This window comes from Neovison vison, chromosome 2 (assembly GCF_020171115.1).
Source record: "Neovison vison isolate M4711 chromosome 2, ASM_NN_V1, whole genome shotgun sequence".
NCBI lineage: Eukaryota > Metazoa > Chordata > Mammalia > Carnivora > Mustelidae > Neogale > Neogale vison.
In genome coordinates this window covers 51,472,383-51,498,587 of record NC_058092.1, presented here as the reverse complement: position 1 = coordinate 51,498,587, position 26,205 = coordinate 51,472,383, and the positions used below count along the sequence as shown (strand labels likewise).

The following is a 26,205-nucleotide window of genomic DNA, read 5'->3' as shown; positions in this document are numbered from 1 at the left end:
CATTCTTGCTGTGTAGGGTTATGCAGATCCACAGGATAAATATAACACATCTTCCAGGAATATCACTTTTTAGAAGATATGGGGAAGAAATAATTATTTTTATGTAAGATTTATAGAGTAGAAAACACAATTCACATGCAATTTAAAGATAAATTGTAAGATTTATGGTAGAATCCTAATAAGATCCTAAAAGAAGTACGGGCTTAGGTAAAGCCATTTTATCCTGTATTTCTAGAATTGTAAAGATACATTTTCAGTATCCTCAAGCTGCTATACTCTTTTAATAGACACGTTTGAACGACACAGGTCAAAGTAGTATGTAGCCATTATAAATTTGTTTTAGGAAAATTGAAGGAAGATAGACATAAACTTAGGAGACAAGGCAGGAGACTGTTCAGATAGTTTAAAATTCAGGTTAAAAGCAGGCCTTGGTAGGGAAGAAGTCATACTATATTAACAGTCTTTTCAAAAGAAGATTATATTCAGTTTAATGGCCTATGATACAGGAGCAGTGTGATTCACAAAGTTAAGTAAAAAGGATGAGATGTCTTCCAGATTTTAAGCTTGGATGACTGGAAGCGTGGTGGTGCCATTAATGAATATACAGAGGTAAGGGGGAGTGTGATGGTGTAGAAAGGGGGGGCAGGCTCAGCAGAGGTGGTAGGGATTTGATTAATTTATTTGATAGATTGAGTTTGAGAAGACTGTAGGATATCAAAAGGAGGAGTGGTAATAAGCAATGTAAGAAGGGGGAACTGAAGAGAAATCTGGAAATAGTACATAAATTTGGGAACTTGACTCATGGAACATAGATGAGTCCTTGAGAGTAGATAGAATTTCTGAGGATAAGAGTGGAAGAGATTTTTGAAGACTGCATTGGTCCAAATATATCACATACTAGGAGGGAACTGGGGTATAAAAACTGGATTCAGGTTAGGGATAATCCTTAGTATAGTCATATGTGGAAGCAAAATGAGGGTCATGTTTGAAGAAAGAGTATTGTTCATGAGTAAGTTAGCAGAGAGATCCAAGTGAATGTGGACTGAGGAAAGGCCATTAGATTAGACAATTGTGAGTTAATGGTGTAATTAAAATACTTGGCAAAGGAGTGAGGACAGAAGGACACAATTTGTGAATCATAAAAAAAAATCCTTCTCTAGCAGATTTATCTCTCAATCTGAGCATATTTTATACAGAAAAAACTCACTTAGTACTCCTAAAAGGAACAAAACGAAAGATGTTGTGGAAGAAGTCTAAAAAATTGGAGAACAAACAGAAGAAGTAATTGGCATATTAAAGAATGCATTATTTTGTATTTGAAAGCTTCCACTGTTTTTGGGAAAAAAGTCATTATGGTATTCTGGCTCTAAAAAGTCAATTTTGACAGTTTGGCTATGGTTTTAAATGCTAAAGCTTATTCCTTTGTAGTTTATTAGAACAAAATATTTATATAGGATCCACATAGATCATACATATTTACATGTCATGTAAAAAACATGACATACTCGGGTGCCTGGATGGCTCAGTCATTAAGCATCTGCCTTCAGCTCAGGTCATGATCTCAGGGTCCTGGGGTCTAGCCCCCCGTCAGGCTCTCTGCTCAGCGGGAAGCCTGCTTCTCCCCCTCTCGCTGCTTGTGTTCCCTCTCTCACTGTGTCTGTCTCTGTCAAATAAATAAAATCTTTAAAACAAAACCAAAAACACGATATACTGAGTAATTTAAAATACATAATGCTGAATATTTTTTGACTAAGGTAAGTCAGTATATAACTTGGGGTACTATATTCCTTAAAACTAGATTTAATTCAAAATTTTATTTCTGTTTGGTAGTTTCTTTTAAAACCTTATTTAAAAAATACTGACAAGCCAACAGACACATGAAAAAGTGCTCCATATCACTCGGCATCAGGGAAATACAAATCAAAACCACAATGAGATATCACCTCACACCAGTCAGAATGGCTAAAATCAACAAGTCAGGAAATGACAGATGCTGGCGAGGATGCGGAGAAAGGGGAACCCTCCTACACTGTTGGTGGGAATGCAAGCTGGTGCAACCACTCTGGAAAACAGCATGGAGGTTCCTCAAAATGTTGAAAATAGAACTGCCCTATGACCCAGCAATTGCACTACTGGGTATTTACCCTAAAGATACAAACGTAGTGATCCAAAGAGGCACGTGCACCTGAATGTTTATAGCAGCAGTGTCCACAATAGCCAAACTATGGAAAGAACCTAGATGTCCATCAACAGATGAATGGATAAAGAAGATGTGGTATATATACACAATGGAATACTATGCAGCCATCAAAAGAAATGAAATCTTGCCATTTGTGACAACATGGATGGAACTAGAGCGTATCATGCTTAGCGAAATAAGTCAAGCGGAGAAAGACAACTATCATATGATCTCCCTGATATGAGGAAGTGGTGATGCAACATGGGGGCTTAAGGGGATAGGAGAAGAATCCATGAAACAAGATGGGATAGGGAGGGAGACAAACCATAAGTGACTCTTAATCTCACGAAACAAACTGTGGGTTGCTGGGGGGAGGGGGGTTGGGAGAAGGGGATTAGGGTTATGGACATTGGGGAGGGTATGTGCTTTTGGGTAAATTGGAAGGGGAGGTGAACCATGAGAGACTATGGACTCTGAAAAACAATCTGAGGGGTTTGAAGTGGCGGGGGGGTGGGAGTTGGGGTACCAGGTGGTGGGTATTATAGAGGGCATGGCTTGCATGGAGCACTGGGTGTGGCGGAAAAATAATGAATACTGTTTTTCTGAAAATAAATAAATTGGAAAAAAAAGTACTGACAAGTGATATCATGATCAAAAGTGATCCTTGAGGATTAGAATTCAAATTTTTTACATTGGAAATGATGGAATCATTATATGTCACTAAAAAACTACAAGAATTTAAATTTCTATATTTTAAAGTACTGAATCTTTATTGAATTTGGGAATGTATCTTTCAGGCTATTTAAACATTCAATAACTTGTTATGATTTTTGCTTCTATTTGACGACCTACACATAAGTATTAGATTCATGCCGTGTCCAGGGGGGTATAAATTATTAAACTTGAGGCCACAGATACATTCATTCTCATGATATTCTGACAAGATCCCTTTAAAATGTTTTTCACGTTGTTAAGGTTTAAAATACATAAAATGTATACAGTATATAAATTAAGTTAACAAATATGTTAAGATACAGTGATGCCTGATATTAAGGTCAGTAACCTAGTTATCATGATCTACTGCATTTGTTTAAGACAGTTAACCTATTTTATTTCATGTAATTTTTTATTTTTAAATTTTTTTTTTTAAGATGTTACTTATTATTTGACAGAGAGAGGCAGCAAGAGAGGGAACACAAGCAGGGGGAGTGAGAGAGGAAGAAGCAGGCTTCCCCCTGAGCAGGGAGCCCGATGCAGGGCTTGATCCCAGAACCCTGGGATCATGACCCAAGCTGAAGGCCAACGCCTTCAGGACTGAGCCACCCAGGTGCCCCAACAGTTAACCTCTTTTAATACAGTATTTTATCTTGCTTCATTTGACTTCATAAATAAAGCATACCAAACATTTATTTCAGATTATTTGGTAGCAAAATGAAGCATCAGTTTTAAAATTAGTATTATAAATTTTCACATGTACTCTGAACTAACCAAATTTTAATCTTGAAATTAATAATATTACAGCATTTAGGAATAATCATCAGTCTTTTATGTTTACTCAAGTACAGAATTTTAGCAAGAAAATTAATTTTTTTAATGGAGCAAGTTTAAACTGAGCAATTAGCCTACATAATGACTCTTAAAATAAAAGTCCTAGTAAATTTTTCATTTAAAAAATGACTTAAAAATTCACCCGTTAGGTAAAATTTAGATTGTGACTACATAAAATTGATTCTCACATCACAGAATATATGAATAAATGATATCATAAGAATTTTTACTGGGAAAGATACATGGTATTCTTTGAAGTGATTTGACAGTATGTTTATTTTTAAATTGATAGTGACTTTAAAAAAGAATCTATTTCTGAAGCCTTCTGTTAGGGATTTTAATACCAGATTATTAAACCACAGTAACTTCAGATGAATTTAATGTTTAATTTGTTGGCTTTTTAATTTGTTTCAGTTCATTCAGAACTTTCTGAATCTTTTGGATGGATCAACATTTTAGTTGATTTAACAGAGTATAGCCTTCCATTTTGAGACTTCCAACATAGTCCTCTTCTCCTCTCTGGCTTAGTTTTTGCTCTTGGCTTGTTATATTTACCATTTAGGTTGTTTTCCCCACAAACATTGTGCCACCACCAGCCTCCTAAAGAAGATAGATAGGGCATTTCATGAATACAAACTCACGTAGTTGCTGTTACTACATTTCCCCATGAGTACATCTCACTTCTTACAAATATGACAGTATCATATGGATAGTACATGTATTCCACTTTAAAATAATCTGGACAATTCTTGTGTATACACCCAAAATAAAATACCTGAGAAATGTAATAAGTAAAATATCTAGTTGAACTAGAATCAAATTAATAGTTATATTAAGAAATTTTTACCTGTAGAGAACATGTTTATTTGGGATTCAGTTTTATAAGAGTTGACATTGTAGATGTTAGCTAATACGTTGGGAAGATGTTTTCTAGATACGAAAATGAAATATTGTTATTAGGAAAATGATACCTGAATAACTTTCTGGACAGTTGACATGCTCTTTTGCCATGTGATCCCAAGTAGAAAACACCAAGTCTTTGTGTTCCGGGAGTGCACTGGGCACATTGCCACTAATTTCAACTAGGTGTAACGTATAATTGGTTTCATGATTTCCCAAGTTAAAGGAATATTCAATATAATGCTTGTTGTCGTTCCAGTCTTCTAGTTCAATTCGTAAAATGTAATTAGATTGCCTTACTATGGAGTATATCTTCTCTAGACCCAACCAAAATTCTCCTGAAAAGAAAGTAAAAATCTGTGGGTTGTTAACTGCATATTGGGTACCAATAATTTTTTTTTTTTATTGTGGGTTTTTTTTTTTGTTTTTTTTTTTATTGGTGTAAGTCAGTGAATTGTTTTAGCCTAGAATCCCTTGGTTATTTTAGAGTTTCTTAAAATATTTCTTTAAAAACAATTTTATTGAAGATAGTGAAATACACAAAAAATGCTAAAAATATTAATAAGCCTGCCTCAAGTAAGATTATTGTTTTTAAAATGAATTTTATGAGACATATTTCATGGGTGAAACATATTAAGCATTTTAGATGTGGTCATTGGTAAAATATTATCTCATTTCTAGGTTCTTCTTTAGGTATACTGGCTTTACCATAAGGAATTTGTTAATACCCATGTACTATTGGAAATTTTGTTAAATATTTCTACTATTATACCCAGTGTTACTTGGATGATAATAGTGTCATTTTCCTCAAATATAGTCTTGGCCTTTGATATTTGCTTGATATATGTTTTCTTTGTAGGAAAATAAGGAATAAAATTTTTTAGACATTTTGAGTTAAAAAACATAATTCTCTCTTTAATTTTAAAAAGTATTTTTATTTGGAATTAAAAATAACATAAATACAAAGATCTCTTTTTAAATATCACAGTCCTTTCTATAAGGGTGTTTAAGGAAAAAAGTCAAACTTTTATTGCTGTTGAATTAGAGGACAGTTTTAGGGATTTCAAGTACAAATGGCTTGTTTTCTTATAGAAATAAATGAGTATTCTGGACTTAACACTCTTAAGTTACACTAACTCTTGGAAGATTTGGGTCTACAGAACATATCACTGAATATACCTTTTAGTAAGGGAACTAACTAGTAGTTTGAATATGAAATTTTTTAAATGATCAAGTAGAGTGTTTAATAAAAAAATTTGGTATAATAATGGATGTTTTCCAGTTTATAAATGAGTTATATTACTTATATTATGAAATTTTTAATATATCTTTGAATTTTAAACCTGTTATTTATTTTTGTTTTGCTTATTTTATTTTGTGATCAAAATGTAGTAGTTGCACTGAGTTAATTCATTTATTTTAAATCACATTTCCATAGTATACATTTTTAATATTTAAACAATTGAGATTTAAACATTTAGTACTATACATCTGACAGTTTACTTGTTCCTTCCACCTCCAAATAGTATTAAAAATGTTAAAAAAGAATGTAGAGTGACCAGTGGTAAGGATGGTTTTCTTGATAGCTCATTCGTACCATTTACCACTTATCAGAGCACACAGCATTTTATCATAATTGTCTTTAATAATTGTAATTATGACAATTAGAAGCCATCAAATTGTGATGCATATACTTAAGAATAGATATGAAATTGTGATAAGTATAATTCAAGTAGATGATTGTAATAAGTGTAAATTACTAACAGATATGTAATTATTAGTTAATAAATTCTAAGAAGGCTGGGCCTAGTCTTCATTCATTGTTGCATTCCTAATGCCCAATCCAAAATAGATTCCTAGTAAATATTTTTAAGTAACAATTGAGTGAATGAATAATGAATGAAGTCACCTTACCATTAAGTCTCCCAAAACCATATCTGTAGTTTTCCCAAGTTTCATTGAAGTTTTGTGATCCATCTGTTCGGTGTTGAATTAATGTCCATGACCTATCTGAATATAATGAACAAAATTGTGTATTTTAAGTAGATTGATGCTAAAAGATATAACAAAGTACTGTTTTCGTTCTTTTTATTGGGCGCCAGGGTGGCTCAGTGGGTTAATAAGCCTCTGCCTTCAGCTCAGGTCATGATCCTAGAGTCCTGGGATGGAGGCCCGCATCTGGCTCTCTGCTCAGCAGGGAGCCTGCTTCCCCTTCCCCCTCTGCCTGCCTCTCTGCCTACTTGTGATCTCTCTCTCTGTGTCAAATAAATAAAATCTTTAAAAAAAATTTTTTTTTAATTTTAAAAAAGGTTTATTTATTTAAGAGGGGGAGAGAGAGAGAGCACAAGTGGGGTTGGATCAGATGGAGAGGGAGAGAGAGAGAGAGAGAAGCAGGCTCCTTGCTGTCTTGGGAGCCCAACATGAAGCTCACCCCCAGGACTCCGAGGAAGATGCTTAACCAGCTGAACCACCCAGGTGCCCCAGAATACTGTTTTCTTGGTTTAATGTGATTTGATTTTAAATATTTTATTTATTTATTTGAGAGAGAGGGACAGAGAGTGACAGAGATAGCAGGAGCAGGGAGGAGAGGAAGCAGCAGACTCCCTGCTGAGCAGGGAGCTGACAATGGGGCTTGATCCCCGGATTCCAGGGTCATGACCCAAAACAAAAGCAGGCACTTAACTGACTCCGGCACCCAGGTGCCCCCTGTTTTGATTTTAATTAGTGGCTATGTAATGTAGTCCTTAATATCATTATGGTACTAGCATTTTATTATTTATTATGGTCCCAAGAAGCTAAGTAAAGGGCAGCTGATGAGTCTGTCTTAATAAACTTGCCAACAATACGAATTTCGGATTACTTTATGGAAAAATATGGAGAATATTGAATAAGTGCATTAGTAAAAACAAAAATAAACAAGGCAAATATAAATAGTAGAGCTGTGCAGTTGCCTATGTTACTTACATTTCATTTACATATATTCAGAACAAAGATAATAAGATTAGTCTTACTAATAGATAGTGAATAATAGGAGCTAATTACAGTCCATTTTCTCTTCAGGCTGGTTTTACCTGATTTAACATCACAGTAGACATTAAAAACTTGAGAGTTGCTGGGTCTAATGGGATAGATGCCACTTGTATGTTCGCCTCTATTATAAACGGTGGTACAATTAGCAGGAATGTCTAGAATCAAGAAAGTATTATTACATAAGATATAGTCCTAAGAATGCTATCTTTAGAGCTTGAGTGTTTTACTTGACATTTTATGGAATTGTGGTGAATGTAGCCCTTAGCCTTTTTCAGTACTGTATTACCAAGAAAGTACTTGATAACTGAAGCAGATTTATTAGATGGCACGTTATGCAAACAATATTAAAATAGTTACTATTAAACTGATTTCTTTTTAGGAAAAGTGACAAAATGAGAATTTTAGATATGTATTTTTGCTAGATATATGAAGAATATAAATATAATGCCACATATGAGACATTATTATAGGGCTTGGTGTTCATAGCACTTAATCACAGGCGTATGTGGAAAGAGTAAACATAAAACATACATGAAGGAAACTTACAGAGACCTTTTGTGTGTGTGTGAGAATTACATAAAAGTGAATGTGTTTTGAAAGTATTATCTTGTTAATGTTTGGTTGGGAATGGAGACTTTGTTCTTTCATCTCTGTGTGTTTTTTCTTTTTAGTGAAAATTTTCAACAGGGAAGTAGAAATGTTAGAGAGAACTTCATAGTTGTTCCATATGTATTTAATAATTGTTAATCTTTTGCCATTTTTGCTTCATAAATATACATGTATACAAATATGTATTTTGCCATGCTATTTGAAAGTCATTTGCAGACATTATGACCTTAACCCCTTGAATATTTCAGCTTGTATCTTTTTTTCTTTTGTATCTCTTTTAAAAAAAATTTTTTTTAAATTAACATATAATGTATTATTAGTCCCAGGGGTACAGGCCTGTGAATCACCAGGTTTACACACTTCACAGCACTCACCATAGCACATACCATCCCCAATGTCCACAACCCCACCACCCTCTCCCTACCCCCTCCCCGGCAACCCTCAGTTTGTTTTGTGAGATTAAGAGTCTCTTATGGTTTGTCTCCCTCCTGATCCCATCTTGTTTCATTTATTCCTTTCCTACCCCCCAAACTCCCCATGTTGCCTCTCAACTTCCTCATATCAGGGAGAGCATATGATAATTTTCTTTCTCTGATTGACTTATTTCGGTAAGCATAATACCCTCTAGTTCCATCCATGTCGTCGCAAATGGCAAGATTTCATTTCTTTTGATGCCAGCTTATATCTATTAAACAGGAGTTTATTTTCATCCATAACTATAATACCATTATTACATCTAAGAAAATTTAAAATAATATCATGTTATCTAATATAAAGTCTACATCAATATTTTCCTAATAGTCTTAAGAATGTGTTTTGTAGGATTAAAACAAAACAAAACCTGCCTGGATCCAGTTTAGGTTGACACATCGTATTTGGTAGATTTGTCACTTTATTTTAGTTTAAGAAGAGGCCCTGAGAATAGCAATTTTTGACAAGAATGTCTAAGATAGAAAAATTTGTTGAAAATATATCTTCAAGAAAGAACCCCAACAAATTAACTTACCATTGTGTTCTACATTTTGTGTTTCATTAAAGTGAAGAAAGGGGGTAGTTCTTGGTGCTCTTGGTTTAGAAGAAAGAGAATTTTCTGTGGATTCTTGATTACTAGTTCTTCTCAGCTGATGAAAGAATATACATCTTTTAAAAATGGTACTAAGTATACAGTTAGGGAAATCCAAGGAAGGATATTTAAAATTATAGCTTGTATACATCTTAAAGCTCATAATATGTTCTTGCTTTTGATTAAAAACGGATCAGAGGTGACATACAGATTGTATACATGACCTCAAAATATTTAATGAGGCACATTACTTAATGAGTTCAGAAAACTAGAAAAAGAAAGATAGCAAAGCACAAACCAGAAATTGGTCAAAAAACAGCAACACCAAAGGTAAAGACTTTTGCTTATTAGCATTTTTTAATATGTTCTGTTCATTTATGTGAATACAGTATGTATTCTGTTCAGTAACAGGCAGATTTTAAGCTTAATAATTGTCAGTTGTAGGCCTTATTGAGTGAGTCTCAGATCTGCCTTAAAGACCAGCATATAATTTGAACAAGGCTGCTGTCTTAATAGTTTTTTGAAATGTAAACATATCTGTAGAAGTAAAAAATTGACAGGCATATTTGCTGACTTTCAGTACATTCATTATTTCATTGCAAGTTTAGCAATGTTTAGCAATAACACTTTATTTTTATGCAAAATGTGCGGGGTTTGCAGTTTATTGACTAATAGCTTTTCTTATCGATTGCCCGAGAAAAACAGATTACGTAATACCTTACTAGTGTTTTTTGATGTTGGCATTTCCTATGACCTTACTCATAAGGAACTGTTGCAGAGTTCATTTGTTGGATATTAGCTTTTTCTCCTAGGTAACTGTGTGATGTTAAATGCACTTAACTTACAGAGTTTGGGATCTTATTTGAAATTTGAGGAACCTGGATCAGGTGATCTGAGGCGGCTTCTCACTCAGATACTCATTGTTTTAAATTCTTCATACATTTTATTATTAGAGAGGATGTATATCATTTGATAATAGTGACATTTTGTTTTGTGAGTAGGCTCATTTATCCATAATAAATGATATAAGAGGGGTTGCCTAGGTGGCTCAGTCGTTAACTGTCTGCCTTTGGCTCAGGTCAGGATCCCAGGGTCCTAAGATCAGCAGGGAAGCCTGCCTCTCCCTTCCTCTCCCTGCCGTTCCCCCTGCTGGTGGTCTCTCCCTGTCTCTCTCTCTCTCTCTCTCTCTCTCTCAGATAAATAAAATCTGTAAACGAAACCAAAAAAGGATACAAGAAAAAAAAACTTGGAAAAATAACATAATGATGACGTTATAGAAATCAAAACTAACTGGCAAAAACCCCTTTTGGTTAATTAGCAAAAATAATAAAATAACCTACTAAACTATGATTCACAACTAGCAAAATAACCTGAAATTATCAGTTTTAAAATTTCTGAAACATATAACGATTTGTTTGTTTAGTGGAAATTGTTTTATAATTCTTGACAACTTTTTTTTTATAGGTTTCTCCAAATTTGTATTATTTTTGGAACCCTCTGGGATGCCTGTTTAATAGTAGTAATAATTAATATTTTTGAAATGTTTAGGTTCTTACATAGCTTTCTTCTTCTTTTTTTTTTTTTTTAAAGATTTTATTTATTTATTTGACAGAGAGAAATCACAAGTAGACAGAGAGGCAGGAGGAAAGGTTGGGGTTCAAGAAAGGCAGAGAGGGAAGCAGGCTCCCTGCTGAGCAGAGAGCCCGATGCGGGACTCCATCCTAGGACTCTGAGATCATGACCTGAGCCGAAGGCAGCGGCTTAACCCACTGAGCCACCCAGGCGCCCCACATAGCTTTATTCTAAATAGGTCTCTCCCTCACCTAGACAGCAGCTTACATTGTAGATTAATTATAGTATTGGACATTGAACTTTATTTATGAAGCACACAGCTTCTAATATTACTAATAATAGCAAGCTTTTATCGATTTTTTTGTGTTGAATATGATATTAACTTTATTAGTTCAACATATATTTATTCAGTTCCTACCATGTCTCAGACAGTATTCTGTATTCCAGGGCAACAGCAATGAAAAAAATGAAGAAAATCCCTGTTCTCAAGGGAGTTTACATTCTGATGAGGGAACAGACAAAATAAATAACTAAAATATATATATTATGTGAAACAGAGATAAGTGTAAAGGAAAAAAGAAAAAGAATGAAGGAGGTAACAGGTTTTTTTTTTTTTAAAGATTTTATTTATTTATTTGACAGAGAGAGATCACAAGTAGGCAGAGAGTCAGGCAGAGAGAGAGGGGGAAGCAGGCTCCCCGCCAAGCAGAGAGCCCGACACGGGGCTCGATCCCAGGACCCTGAGGTCATGACCCGAGCCGAAGGCAGTGGCTTAACCCACTGAGCCACCCAGGCGCCCCGAGGTAACAGGTTTTAAGGATGGGTTTGGGAATTGTAATTTTTGATTAAGTGACCTAGTAGGACTTCACTGAGAATTTTATACTTGACAGAGACTGAATAGGCCATGCAGATCCCAGGGAGAAGAGCATTCCTCCCCTAGATGATAAAGGGAACAAGGGCAAAGGGCCCGAGACATCAGCATGTTTGATGTGTTTGAGTAACTGGGAAGAGTTACCCCAGTATGACTAGAGTTGGGGAGATGAAGTTAGAGATAAGAGTCATCTGGGGTCTTATGGGCTATTGGAAGTGAGATGGGAAGCCATTCATGGTTTTGAACCAAGAGAGATATGATCTAATTTTGACTTTTTTTAAAAAGTTTTTTTTTTAAATAATTTGTTTGCGAGAGAAAGAGAGTGTGCTTGAGCAGGGGGAGCCCGACCCTGAGATCACAACCTGAGGCAGAGTCAGATGCTTAACCAACTGATCTAATTTTGATTAATTTTGACTTTTGATAGAATATATCAAAGACATACTTTACATGAATTCTTTTTTTTTTCCTTGTAACACTCTTATAAGATAGGTTCTGTTATTTTTTGATAGAATAAGTGAGGAAACTGAGAGACAGACGTTTAAGTAATTTATTTAAGGTCATGCAAAAGTTTTAGAGCCAAAATTCAAACCCAGGTAGTTTCTTACCTTCAGAGTCTACAGTTTTTAGCAGTCATGCTGATGTGACCTGTTTACTCATTATCCAACTATAAGTTTTAAAAATAAATTTAGAGTCTGATGTTTTCATAAACCGAGATTTTATGTAAAAGAGTGGACTTACCATTAAAATACTGACTTACCTGGTTTTCTATTTCTTTTATTTGACTATGCTGTTGGTTTAATTGTCTATATTGTTCCTCCACCGTCTGTAGAAGGTCTTTGATGCTATTATCTTGCTGTTCTACAAAAGTCTGGACAGAGATTGTAGGGTGGTTAGAACTTTCTGTGTTCTTTCTTTCCTTTTTGTTAAATTAGATTAAAAAATTTTTATAACACTGTTATAATCTAAATTTTTAAAACTAATAGTGGATTAGATAACTGAATCTTGGCAACCTTTTTCTCTTTAATGCTTCTTTCAAATCCTTTTGTTTTTATGTTTTAAAATGTACCATCTCTAAAAACCTAATTTTCTGAACTTCAAAGTACTTCAGTTAAATGGGGAAAAAACTCCCATTATTTTATTTTTTTAAAAAACCCCCAGTATTTTAATAGGAGTTAATCTTTTACCATTTATTACTACATTTATCCATTTTATTTTTATTTTTATTTTTTTACTTTTATTCATTTTAAACATGGGAGGATAGTTTCAAATTATATTTCTTAAACCTTTTACTTTCCTCCAGTAACTCCAATACTGTAATTTTAGTGTTCTAAATTTTATTGATTGATTTGTAATTTTCATCTGAAATGTAAAGTTTAGTTTTTTATATATAATGTTAGAGAGTCATAAAAACCAAATTGAAATTATAATGAAAAATTTTATTTCCTAGAGGCTTTTTTTCCTTGAGAAAAATACAGTATTTCAATGATTCAATAAAGTAGCATGTTTTAAAATATTTTTTTAAAAAGATCCACATTGAAAACATAATTATGAACCTTCTTTGATTTCTACTTACTTTAAGTGAAGTTACTTCTGGGTGTTCCTGAATTTCAGGTTGATTTTTAATTAAACTGGTTAATTGCTTCTCCAAATATATCACTTTTTGTTGAAGTAGAATTTTTTCTTCTAGGAGGCTTTCAAGTTTTGAGTTGAGTTCACGTGACATATTTTTCACTTCTTCATTCTTGACTTGCAGTTTGGATGTAGTTCTTCTAAGTTCCTTTTCTTCTTCTTTGATTTCATTGGTTTGCAGTGATAGGTCATAAAAAGACTGATCAAATATGTTGAGTTTTTGAAATATATCATTAATTTGGCCTTTAGTTTTATGGACGAAGTCTTTAAGACCATGTCCTAACTGAAGGAGGCCATTGGCTAAAATTTTTACATCATCTAACATAGCAAATCTTGATTTTGGCTCTGGAGATACAGAATCATATGATGAATCATCCCGGTCAATTTTGGAAGAAATAACTAGAGGAATGATAAAAAGAAAGAGCTTAATTATGTGCATTTTATCCTAATTATTCAACTAATTTTCTCCTGTAAGCAAATCTAGACTTCTAAGCTCTATATATACCACCACTTGCCACATGAACAGTAAGGTTGGCAAGCGAGTATAGTTAATCATTAAGTCGTGTAAACTTGTACAAATGTAACCTTCTACATTGAGTTAGATCAGTGGTGAATGAAATCAAAGAAATGAGCAATGAATTTACTAGGTCATTTTAAGTTGTTAGTGTATTTAATTTTGCAATATTATAAACTCCAGTTTCAGGGTTGAGAGAGCTACCTGTTTTTAAAAGCTTATTTTAATTTCTCATGATTTTTAAAAGAGATTTACAATTAGAAAAACTCTTTTGATTGGTAAATTCACATTAAGGTTAAGGAAAATTAATGAATTAAGTATGCATTTCCCAAATTGTATTTATTTGGAACAAATAATTGTAGTTATTTGGAACAGCAACCTGTTCCCAGAAATGGTTTTGCTGTAAAGCTATCCACCACTTCTTCAAGTGGCATTAATGGCTCTCAATGCTGCATTCCCATGATACTCTGTATAAGCTAACATATATTCCTTATTATTTGTCTCTGTACTTGTTAGTATGTCTTTTTGCTTCAGATGATCTTTCCTAAACATACTTGTTTATTATCACAAAATCTCATGCAACACATTTCACTCCCTTTCTCTATTATATACAGTCTTTATGTTCTAACCTCTTTTCCATGTGTCCACTGAAAGACCAATAGATTAGGTGATCTGCAAAGGTCCAGCCACAATGATATACCTCCAATGTCTGGAAGAGTTTACCTGTTAAGTTTTTCTGAATTTTGTGACCTTGGTAACAATTTTGGTAATGGAAATTTAACAAAACAACAGATTAATAGTATGTTCAAAATAAATGTTCTTCTGTGCTTCTAACTTAGTGTTAAAAGGAAAATACTAAATGCTTCAGTTAAACTATAACTGATTGTCCTTTTTTTAAGAGAGAGAGAGTGTGCATGAACATGCACAAGTTGATGGGGAGGGGCAGAGAGAGAGGGAGAAAGAGAATTTTAAGCAGGCTCCACACCCAGCACAGAGCCTCAAGGCTGGATCTCATAACCCTGAGATCATGACCAGAGTGGAAATCAGAAGTCCAACGCTTAACTGAATGAGCTTCCAGGTGCCCCTGATTATCCTTCTTGATTGCTCATTGAGAATATTTTTGAGAAAATAATAAGTCCTTTAAAATGCCTTATCTTGATAAATTAATAATTTAGTAAAATTGTTAAAAGAGTGTGGGTTTTGAAATCAGACTGTCATCTATGTCCAACAGTCAGCTCTAAACCTCTGTGTACCTCAGTCTTTTCATCTGTAAGGTGGGGGATAGTACATACTTAATAGGGTTATGAGAATTAAAAAAAATGATACATGTAAAGCACTTAGAACAGTGTCTGGCAAATAGGACGTACTCAAAATATTATTATATCACATGTAAACAAGTTTTGAACCTGTGTATGTGTGTGTAATTAGGCATATCTGAAAAATTTTTAATTTTATTTTATTTATTTGACAGACAGATTACAAGTAGGCAGAGAGGCAGGCAGAGAGAGAGGGGGAGGCAAGCTTCCCACGGAGCAGAGAGCCCGATGCGGGGCTTGATCCCAGGACCCTGGGATCATGACGTGAGCCGAAGGCAGAGGCCTTAATCCACTGAGCCACCCAGGTGCCCTGAAAAATTTTCTTTAAATAAATAGCTTTTTTGCAAAGTGAAAAGTTTTAACATAATGAATTTAGTTTAAGTTATCAAGCAAAACTTCCTAAAATGAACTGTTTCCAAATTTCTATGCTTAGAAATGCCTCCTCATGGCATGTAGTAGAGACCTTTTCCTTTGATGATTTAGGATTTAGGAATAAGGGCTTTTGGGTGTAATAACTACAATCAGGTAGTATACCTTAGTGGTTTCGAGTATGATTCTGGAGAGAGGGAGGCTGACTTGGAATCCTGGCTCTCCTGGTCAAATTATTTAGCTTTTCTGTACTTCCATTTTCATGTCTGTCAAGTGAAGGAAATACCTACTTTATAGGATTATATGAAGTTTAAGAAAAATTTTTAGAGCATAGAACACTATCTGGTATAAAGTAAATACTCATAATATTATTTATTATTTACTTGTTGGTAATTAGAACCAATCAATGCATTTATGCCTATACTGTAATATGTTATTGCTGAATATTATCTAATCTTATGTTAAGATGACATGAGTTGAGAAATTTTGCTAAAATTTAGGTTTTCTGCATTTTGGTCTCTTGAATTTTGGTATAGATATAAGGAATTATGTCTTCCTGTTTAGCCTGTGTATGTCTTTTTAAAAAGTTTTAATACAGAACCATATAAATATTTCTTTGTAAGAGAAATAAAGAATCCAAGCAAATAAAAATATATAAATAATTCCCCTAATAAAGGGAAAGAGAAAAGAATAAAGAAATAAAGAAGAAAAATAAAAAAACTTCTTACTTTTCATTTTCATCTTACCCTTACCACTATCAAATGTTACAGAATTATAAAAGTGTATGTAGAACTAGTGAAGAAACTTGGATTTTCTTCTTCTTTTTTTTTTTTTTTTTTGGATTTTCTTCTTTTTTAAAGGAAAATTTAGTGTTGTGATCATTGGTCATGAAGGGCAAATTTTGAAACTTCTCTTAACTAAATTACTGTCTGCTTTTCTGGCTTAAAGCTATCAACCCTGATGTTTTATCCACCTTTTAGTCGGTGGGAAGTTGAGATGGGCCAACTTCTCTCTGTTGCTGTTTATGGGCAAGATCTATATTTGGTTTATTTGTATCCCTTATAGTACTTTATTTAGTAAAACACCTTACGTGTTTGAGGAAACTATATAAATATATTGAATGAAAAAGTCATAATATGGGAGTTTTCAAGGTGCAAAATTGCATATAATACATGCTCAACCTGTTTTGATATAGGAGGTTTTTTTTAGAGAAAGGAATTTCAAAAGTTTTTTGAACTTGCCCCTTCCAGTGCGTGAAAGTAACTGGACACTAATACAAAGACAGGCTATATGAAGGAAGTTCCTTCCATTTTGGTTACTGTATTAGAATCTTAACACTTTCTGCACAATTTATGTTAATTCCTTACGTGTGACACTAGCAGATTAAAGGCAATGATCACATATTCTTGGTTTATATTATATCATCTCTGGGTAGAAATATTTGGATAGTTTTTTTCTTACATTAGTTTGACATGTTACCAAATATACCTAAAGTAAATAAATAGCCTATTCACGAGCTGTAGGAGAGTACCAACATGGAGAGTGTAATGTAAATAGTAATTTTTAAAAAAAAAAAAGATTTTGTTTGGGGCGCCTGGGTGGGTCAGTCGGTTAAAAGCCTCTGCCTTCAGCTCAGGTTGTGATCCCAGGATCCTGGGATCGAGGCCCCGCATTGAGCTCTCTGCTTGGCAGGGAGCTTGCTTCTCCTTCTCTCTCTCTGCCTGCCTCTCTGCCTACTTGTGATTGCTCTCTGTCAAATAAACAAATGGGGTCTTTAAAAAAAAAGATTTTGTTTATTTATTTGATGGACAGAGATCACAAGTCGGCAGAGAGGCAGGAAGAGAGAGAGAGAGGAGGCTTTAACCCACTGAGCCACACAGGCGCCCCCAAAATAATAATTTTATAAGTGATTTTACATTTGCCTTTTAATACCTCCTGAGTACACATTGTCACAGGCAGAATCTAAGCCTTGCTTGAACTTGTGCCTACTTAAATAAAACCCTAATCAAACATAAATAGTAATGCTATGAAAGTTTAAAGTTTTTTATGTCAAAGAAAATAAGAAACAAAAGTTGGGCCCTAATCTAAGGATTTCTAGTTTCTAGGAACTAATATACAAAACTTTTTAGCTTCGTGGAATTTTAGAACATGTAGAAGTCTTATTTAAGTTAAGCAAAGCAAAGTCCTTTGTCCTCCCCCAGGTTGTGTAATCTGGATATGTGACTTCCAAATAAAACACAAGGCATTGGGATCTTTTGAATATAGTATCCCTTTTAATTTCTCCTTTTAAAATGTGATCATTTGTTTTTGATTTAATGTTTGGTAGATAGATTCTAAAAGTAACTTCATGAGAGAAACCCATTTAAAGGTAGAAATATTTATATTAACTAAAGTGAAGAATAATGCCAGATAAATACATTGGCTTCCCTATCCTCTCTTGGTCCAGAACAGGCCCTGTCCAGTGGAAATACAGTGTGACCTATATATGTGAAAAAAAGTAAAAAGTAAGAAGTGAAATTCATTTTAATAGTACATTATACTTAATCCAGGGTAACAAAAATTATTTCAATATATGATCAATATAAAAACATTAATTATGTATTTTATATTCTTTTTTTCATACTAAATCTTCCAAATCTGGTGTGTTTTCATACTTTCAGCACATCTCCATTAGAATAGGCACACATCAAAAGCTTAGTAGTCTCATTAGACTATTAGTGGACACTGCAGATCCAGAAGATAAGTAACCTTTGAAGAAATTATTTCATGTATCTTACTTTTTTCTTCATGTTCACTATTGATAAATATTAAATTTTTATGCTGAAAGTATTTATTGTGGAAACCCAGATACTTCTGAAACTTTAAAAAAAAAAAAATTCTAGGGGCAACTGGGTGGCTCAGTCAGTTAAACTACCAGCTGTTGATTTCAGCTGGTGTTATGATCTCAGGGTTGTGGGATCCAGCCGCACAGGGAGGGAGCCCCATGTAGGGCTCTGCACTCACTGGGGAGTCTGCTTGAGATTTTCTCTCTGTCCCTTACCCCAGTCATTCTCATGCTCTCTTTTCTCTAAATAAATAAACAAACAAAATCTTAAGAAAAAAAAGGAAAAAAAAATTCCAACTCTCCACTATTAACATTTTGTGGTCTCTCATACCATATCCCTTAGGTGAGTAGCTGTGGGTGATTTCTCATGTCGGATTATCCTTCCTAAGCATAGTGCCATTTTATATCCCTTCCAAGAGTAATTAGAATTCCTCTTTTCCCATGAATTTTTTTTTAAAGATTTTGTTTATGTATTTGACAGAGATCACAAGCAGGCAGAGAGAGAGGAGGAAGCAGGCATCCGGCTGAGCAGAGAGCCTGATGTGGGGCTCCATCCCAGAACCTGGGATCATGACCTGAGCTGAAGGCAGAGGCTTTTATCCACTAAGCCACCCAGGCGCCCCTTTCCCCACGAATTTTTACTGATGCTTTGAATGAGAAAAACAAAAAATATCAATAAATCTTTTTAGAAAAGGATTTATTTATTTATTTATTTATTTATTTATTTATTGAGAGAGATAGAGCATGCCCATGTATGGGAGTAAGGGGAGGGGGCACACGCAGATGGAGAGAGAGAGAGAGAATCTCAAGCAGACTCCCCGCTGAGCATGGGACTTGACCTTATAACCTAGAGATCATGACCTGAGCCAAAATCAAGAATCCGATGCTTAACTAACTGAGCCACCCAGATGCCCCCTAAATATCAGTAAATCTAACAGGCAAATAGATCTAGTTTATTTTCCTGGCCATCTGTTTTGCTCTCTTCATGAATTACCTAGGTATTATGTAAGTCCCTTCTGTCCAAACTCCTCTTCCCCTTTTTGTTTGTTTCTTTTTGACTAATTATGGGAATTATTTACATGTTATGGATACTAACTCTTTATCTTGTATGTAACAAATACTGTTTTTCCAATTTGTCGTTTGTCTTCCACCTGTTTATGATATCACCTGCTCTGCGGAGCCTTTAAAATTTGTCTTATAATTTTTGTGGCTCATGCTCAGAAATGCCTTTTTTACATAAAAAATATGCTGTCTTTAAAGCTTTTCTAGTAGTTTCATGGCTTTATTTGTATTATTTAAACCTTTGTCTAATCTGGAATTTATTTTGAGGAGGGGGTGAAATACGAATTCATCTTTTTTCCCTGAATGGCTATCTCAACACTTCATTAGTCTACCCTGTCACTGCTGATTTGTAGTTCTTCCAAAGTGTTACAAATGCAAGGTAAAGACTTACTAGTGGGAAGTTATTAGTGGAGTTAGTAGTCAAATGGAAAAGATTCTGGATTCAGTTTTATGCCTTTTACCTTCAGAAACAAGTTGAATTTAAAACCGTTTTATAGGGGTGCCTGGGTGGCTCAGTGGGCTAAAGCCTCTGCCTTCGGCTCAGGTCATGATCCTGGGGTCCTGGGATCAAGCCCCACATCGGGCCCTCTGCTCAGCGGGCACCTGCTTCCTCCTCTCTCTCTCTCTGCCTGCCTCTCTGCCTACTTGTGATCTGTCAAATAAATAAATAAAATCTTTAAAAAAAAAAACAACAGTTTCATATTGGAAATCAAGCATAGCTTATAGATAATGTTGCGCCTGGGTGGCTCAGTGGGTTAAGCCGCTGCCTTCGGCTCAGGTCATGATCTCAGGATCCTGGGATCGAGTCCCACATTGGGCTCTCTGCTCAGCAGGGAGCCTGCTTCCTCCTCTCTCTCTCTGCCTACTTGTGATCTCTCTCTGTCAAATAAATAAATAAAATCTTTAAAAAAAAAAAAAGCTCAGGTCACCGTCTCAGTATCCTGGGATCAAGCCCTGCATAGAGCTTTCTGCTCAGCAGGGAGCTCGCTTGTCCCCCTCCCTCTGCCTGCCTCTCTACCTACTTGTGATCTCTCTCTGTCAAATAAATTAAACCTTTAAAAAATAATTGTGAATGAAGTAACAAAGGGATGTGATGGTGGGTGGAAGTTAAGGTTAGGTTTTTTGAGACTTGAAAGATGTGAAGAGTCCAGTCATGTCCATGTCCACAAAACTTAGGCAGCAGTAATGACAATGTAGAGGTTTTGAGGTGTGGGGGACAGCATAGTGTGTTTTGCTTTTCTGTGTGTTCTGCAGGTCTATTCTATGTACAGTTTTTTAATTGAAATGTATGGGCAGATTCTTCAGCCTCATTTCCTCTTGTGGGCTCCAGTGACATTCTATCATAGTACTTACTATACCACATTATAATAATTTGCTCGTCCAGTTCTCCCTCCCGGCTAGTGAAGTCCAGAACTTTGTCATCTATCTCTATATTCTTAGTATCTAGCACACTGCATATTCAGCAAATATTTGTTACAATGAGGAATTACAAACATAATAAAGGGCAATCTGTTATCGTGTACTTTGGATCCCATTCTCTCCTACTATTTCAAGAATCTTTACTTTCTTGTTCTAATGTATGCAAACTGTGTCAGCTGGATTCTTTTCATTATCATTTAATCAAACTCAGAGCTGTCCAATTTTAAAAAGCTTACAAAATCCCTGTATTTTGTCTCCCAACTGTTGAATAATCTTTCTCTTCTTTATAGCTATACATTTCAGAATTTCACATTTTTATTTTTCTTAACAACTTCCTGTTCTTAAACTTACTTTTATGTGTTTTCAGCCCAATGTTATCAGTAACTTTCACGTTGCGAAGTCCAGTTGATCTTTTTCATTTCTTACCTCATTTGGCCCCTGATTGGTGTTTGGCATTTAACTGTTTAATTCTTCTTCTTTTTTTTCTTTTTTTAAGTAGACGCCACACCAGGCGTGGAGCCCACCAGGGGGCATGAACTCATCACCCTGAGATGATGAGCTGAACACAGCTGAAGTCCTACCTTAGCCAGCTAAGCCCTCCAGGCATCCCTTAACTGTTTAATTCTTCTTACATTGTTTTTTTCTTGGCCTCCATGTCACTGCACTCTCATGGTTTTCTACTTCTCTCTGGGTTCCTTCTCAGTCTTCTTGACAGTCTCATCCCCTGCTGGATGGCCACAGTATCTTGGAGTTCCTTAAGACTCCATTCTTGGAATAGCACACATAAATAATTATGTAAGATTCTAATTCTCTCATAGTTTAGGTCTTTCAGAATGATTCTCAGCACAAGAAAAATGATAGGTAGATGGAAGATAGAAAGGGTTAAATAAAAACCTTGGTGTCTTGAATTGGAATTTGCAATATCAGTATGTACTCAGAATGCTTTTTAAAAGCGTTTCCCTCGGGATGCTTGGGTGATGCAGTTACTTAAGCATTATCTGTCTCTTGGTTTTGGCTCAGGTTCTGATCTCAAGATTGTGAGATTGAGCCCTACATTGGGCTCCATGCTCAGCACAGAGTTGGCTTAAGACTCTGCTCTTCCCCTCTTCAGTCTCTCTCTTTCTCTCTCTCTCTCAAATAAATAGATCTTTTTAAAAAAAACCCAAAACATTTTCCCCTCACTCTTTCTACTCAAGTGACCTAGGAACAGTGAGTAATGAGTGCCCAGCTTGGAAAAACATTTCTCATTCAGAGAACCAAAGCTCCTTGGAGAAAGGGCTGATTCTGGGTCCTGGGAGAAACTACTTAGGAAGAGCTTGGAACATCTTGCTATATAGCAGATAGCAAGAAGTCATCAAAGAGTATATGAATCCTTGAATGACAAGGATTTACAAGCCAGTTTGAATTGCTTTTTCATTTGCCAAAGATAGGACAATTTGAACATCAGTGAAGATAATAACTGCAGTGTATTAAAACTCATTAATATCTTTGGCCCATGAGTTTATAGATGATTCTAAAGATAAGAACTAGTTTCTCTTAGAAGATTTTAATCCACCAACTGCTTATTTTGAAAACTCGAAAATAATAGAAAAGAAAATATTTATTCCTGTGTCTCATACAATGGCCCACTATCTAAGCAAATAATAGATGAGGAAAAATACTCTTCATAGAGATAATCCAGCTATTAAATAAAGGAGGACTGCTGGAATTATTATCTTTTGGCAACCCTTAATGGGGCTAATAGATTTAAACATTGATCACCATCTGCTAACTGCTCAAAAAGAGGAACAACCAGACATTTTTCTTCTGATAGAAGGACACAGTACCATTTATGAAATGATCTTGCCAAAAGACCCTCAAACCTAAATATGACCAAAGCTCTAGATCCAGCTCTAAATTTATAGAAAACATAGAGGAATGTGTTAAGTGTCACTACAAGGATGCAATCAGTAAATTCTAGCCTCTAGAAAAATTACACAAAAATAGCCCCATTTCTTCAATAAATATATTGCAAAGGTAGAAGATGAAAAGATTTCCCCACAACCAACCTAGTATCTCTTCTTCCCATACTTCTGCATACCTCTCTCACAACACAACATTATTGTGAAGTGGTCTGTTTATGGGCAGTAACATGGTACCTAATGTTTGGTGTGTGGAGTCAATAAATATTTCATGTGCAAATTTTATTTGATGACTTCAGTGGTTAGTCGGTCATAGCTTTCTTTGCTCCTTAGTTCTTTTGATTAGGAAACTGAGGAGTTATAACATTTTCATATTTGCCTTTTTCATTTTTGACTGTTTGGACTACAACTGACTCTTCTCCATGTCTTTAGTGATTTTTAGATTGTATGCTTATTGTTATACATCTCTGTCCTCCCCCCATAGAAATTTTACCTTATTGTTTTATCTAATTATAAAGGTCATGTGTTCTCACTGTAAAAAAAATTAAAAAATTGGAAAAGTGTAGAAAAGGAACTAGAGCCTTCGCTGTTAACCAAGAATATCCTTTTACCCCTTTCTTTCTTTCCTTTTTTTAAAAAAAGATATTTTGTGTATCCACCATAGGTTTTTGCTTTGTGGTTACCTTGAGGCTTGCACATAACAACTTGTATCTAGAACAATGTATTTTAAGTCAGTAACAAGTTTGATAGAGTTTTAAGGTTCTTCCTTTTTGGGCACCTGGGCGCCTGGGTGGCTCAGTGGGTTAAGCCGCTGCCTTGGGCTCAGGTCATGATCTCAGTGTCCTGAGATTGAGTCCCGCATCGGGCTCTCTGCTCAGGCAGGGGGCCTGCTTCCCTTCCTCTCTCTCTCTGCCTACTTGTGATCTCTCTCTGTCAAATAAATGAATAAAGTCTTTAAAAAAAAAAAAAGGGTCTTCCTTTTAATCCCATCACTCATGTTTTATGTTTTTGATGTTGTGTTTTACATCTTTTTATCTTGTGTCCTTAGCTATTATCTTTTTACTACTTTTGTCTTTTAACCTTCATATTAGCTTTATAATTGATTAATCTGCTACTTTTGCTATATATTTATCTTTCCAGTAAAATTTATTCTTTCATGTTTTCTTGTTACAAATTAGCACCTTTTTGTTTTGTTTTGTTTTGTTTTTTTAATTCCAGCTTAAAGAACTCCCTTTAAGTTCTTGTTAGGCTAGTTTAGTGATGATAAGCTGCTTTAGCTTTTGCCTGTCTGGAAAATTCTGTCTCTACTTTACTTCTGAATGATAACTTTCTTGGGGACAGTGTCCTTAAATGAAAGTTTTTTGTTTTTTGTTTTTAAGATTTTATTTATTTATTTGACAGACAAAGATCACACGTAGGCAGAGAGGCAGGCGGGGGGCGGGGAGCAGGCTCCCTGCTGAGCAGAGAGCCTGATGTGGGGCTTGATCCCAGGACCCTGAGATCATGACCTGAGCAGAAGGCAGAGGCTTAACCCACTGAGCCACCCAGGCACCCCGAAAGTTTTTTCTTTCAGCACTTTGAAAATATCTTGCCACTGGTTTCTGACCTGCAAATTTTCTGCTAAATGGTCTGCTGACAGTCTTATTGGGATTCCCTTGTGTGTAACAAGTTGTTTTTCTCTTCCCGCTTTTAGGATTCTCTCCTTTTTTAACTGTTAAATTTTAGTTATGATAGGGCTTGGTGTGAGTCTTTTTGTGTTCATATTTTTTGGAACTGTCTGGGCTTCCTGAATCTGGACGTCTGTTTCCTTCCCAAGGTTAGGGAAATTTTCAGCTACTATTTCTTCACAATTTTCCATAGGTAGCATACGCCACTATACATCCTGCTGTGGAACCTGCTATTTTTCTTCACCTAACATGCTGGGTATCTCTACATCAGTAACATTGCTGCATATTGTCATTTTTAGACTCCATAGTATTTCTTCTTATTAATATACCAAATTAATTAACTGGAACTGTGCTGGTGAACATTATATTTCTTCACAATTATTTGTAATTATTCTCAACTACAAAAAAAGTAGTGAATTTTTTGAACACATCCATTTGTAAATGTGCGTAGTTATTTCCTTAGACTGGAGGCATGTTTCTTAGGTCAAAGGTTGTGTTTATGTAGAATTTCTGTATATGTGCTGCCGAAGCGAACACAATGTAGAATTTCTGTATTGCCCTACCACATTCCAGAAAATTTTGACCTCTATTTTCATTGCTTCATCAGTTGCTTAGCAGGGCTTTATTATACTTGAAGTCTTGCTCATCAGCTCTCAGCACTAGTCTTCAGTAAGTAATTCTCATTCTGTATCTTTTCCTTTTTATCTTTTGAGCCCTCTCTTTTGGTGTCTTTTCTTGAATTATTTATCTTCTCTGTGGTGGCAGCAGGGACTATTAAAGTTGTATGAGATGCAAGATCTTGAACTGGACGTGAAGTAAAATAAATGCAGACTAATATGTGATTATCTTTTTTTTTTAAGATTTTATTTATTAACTTGACAGACAGAGATCACAAGTAGGCAGAGAGGCAGGCAGAGGGAGAAGGAGAAGCAGGCCCCCTGCTGAGCAGAGAGCAGGATGTGGGGCTCGATCTCAGGACGCTGGGATCATCTCAGGACGCTGGGATCAGGACGCCGAGCTGAAGGCAGAGGCTTAACCCACAGAGCCACCCAGGCGCCCCTAATACGTGATTATCTTATAGCAACTACAAAATACTGTTACACCTAGCATATTGTCATATGTGTTTTTGAACATATACTGTGGAATGTTACACCTCTTAAATCCTTGATATTTATATAAAAGTTTCATCTGTAACTGTCATCCACTTTATATCTACTTGGAGGAACTAACATAATACATTATTAACTTAAAAAAAAAGATTTATTTATTTTAGAGGAGAACAAGCACGTGCAGCAGAGGGGGAGGGGCAGAGGGGAAAAAAGAGAGAGAAAGAGAGAATCTCAAGCAGACTCCCTACTGAGTATGGAGGTGGGGCTTTATCCCATGACCCTGACATCATGACCTGAGCCAAAAATCAAGAGTTGGCCACTTAACCGACTGAGCCACCCAGGTGCCCCTGCAGTTAATTTCTTAATAATGGTTTAGTCCATACTCATTTTTTCCCAGAATCCTCTCCTCTTGTAGAATAAAGAACTTGTGTTTTTAAGACTGACCGACTTATATTCTGATTTCAGCTTTGCTGCTTACTAGTTGTATGTGAACCTCACTTAAGTTTTCTGGGCTTTAGTTCATCTGCAAAATTGGGGTATATTTGATGGCTATTTTGAATGATTGGATGTGAAAATAGCTTAGGGGCTAGCAAAAAGTGTTTATTCCATCTTTTCTTTTGTGG

At 35.3% G+C, this 26,205-nt stretch overlaps 2 protein-coding genes across 7 annotated transcripts in view; one reads left to right on the top strand and one right to left on the bottom strand.

The window, feature by feature from the left end:
* The window catches only part of DOCK7 (dedicator of cytokinesis 7), a 229,639-nt gene that overhangs the window by 87,550 nt on the left and 115,884 nt on the right, over positions 1 to 26,205 (top strand). The window lies entirely within an intron of this gene.
* Positions 4,143 to 13,840, bottom strand: ANGPTL3 (angiopoietin like 3). The gene is made up of 7 exons (XM_044238366.1): positions 13,346 to 13,840; positions 12,530 to 12,640; positions 9,273 to 9,387; positions 7,699 to 7,812; positions 6,542 to 6,637; positions 4,699 to 4,965; positions 4,143 to 4,327 (listed from the first exon to the last, which is right to left on the bottom strand). The coding sequence occupies exons 1-7, from the start codon at positions 13,838 to 13,840 to the stop codon at positions 4,143 to 4,145; spliced, it is 1,383 nt and encodes a 460-aa protein (XP_044094301.1).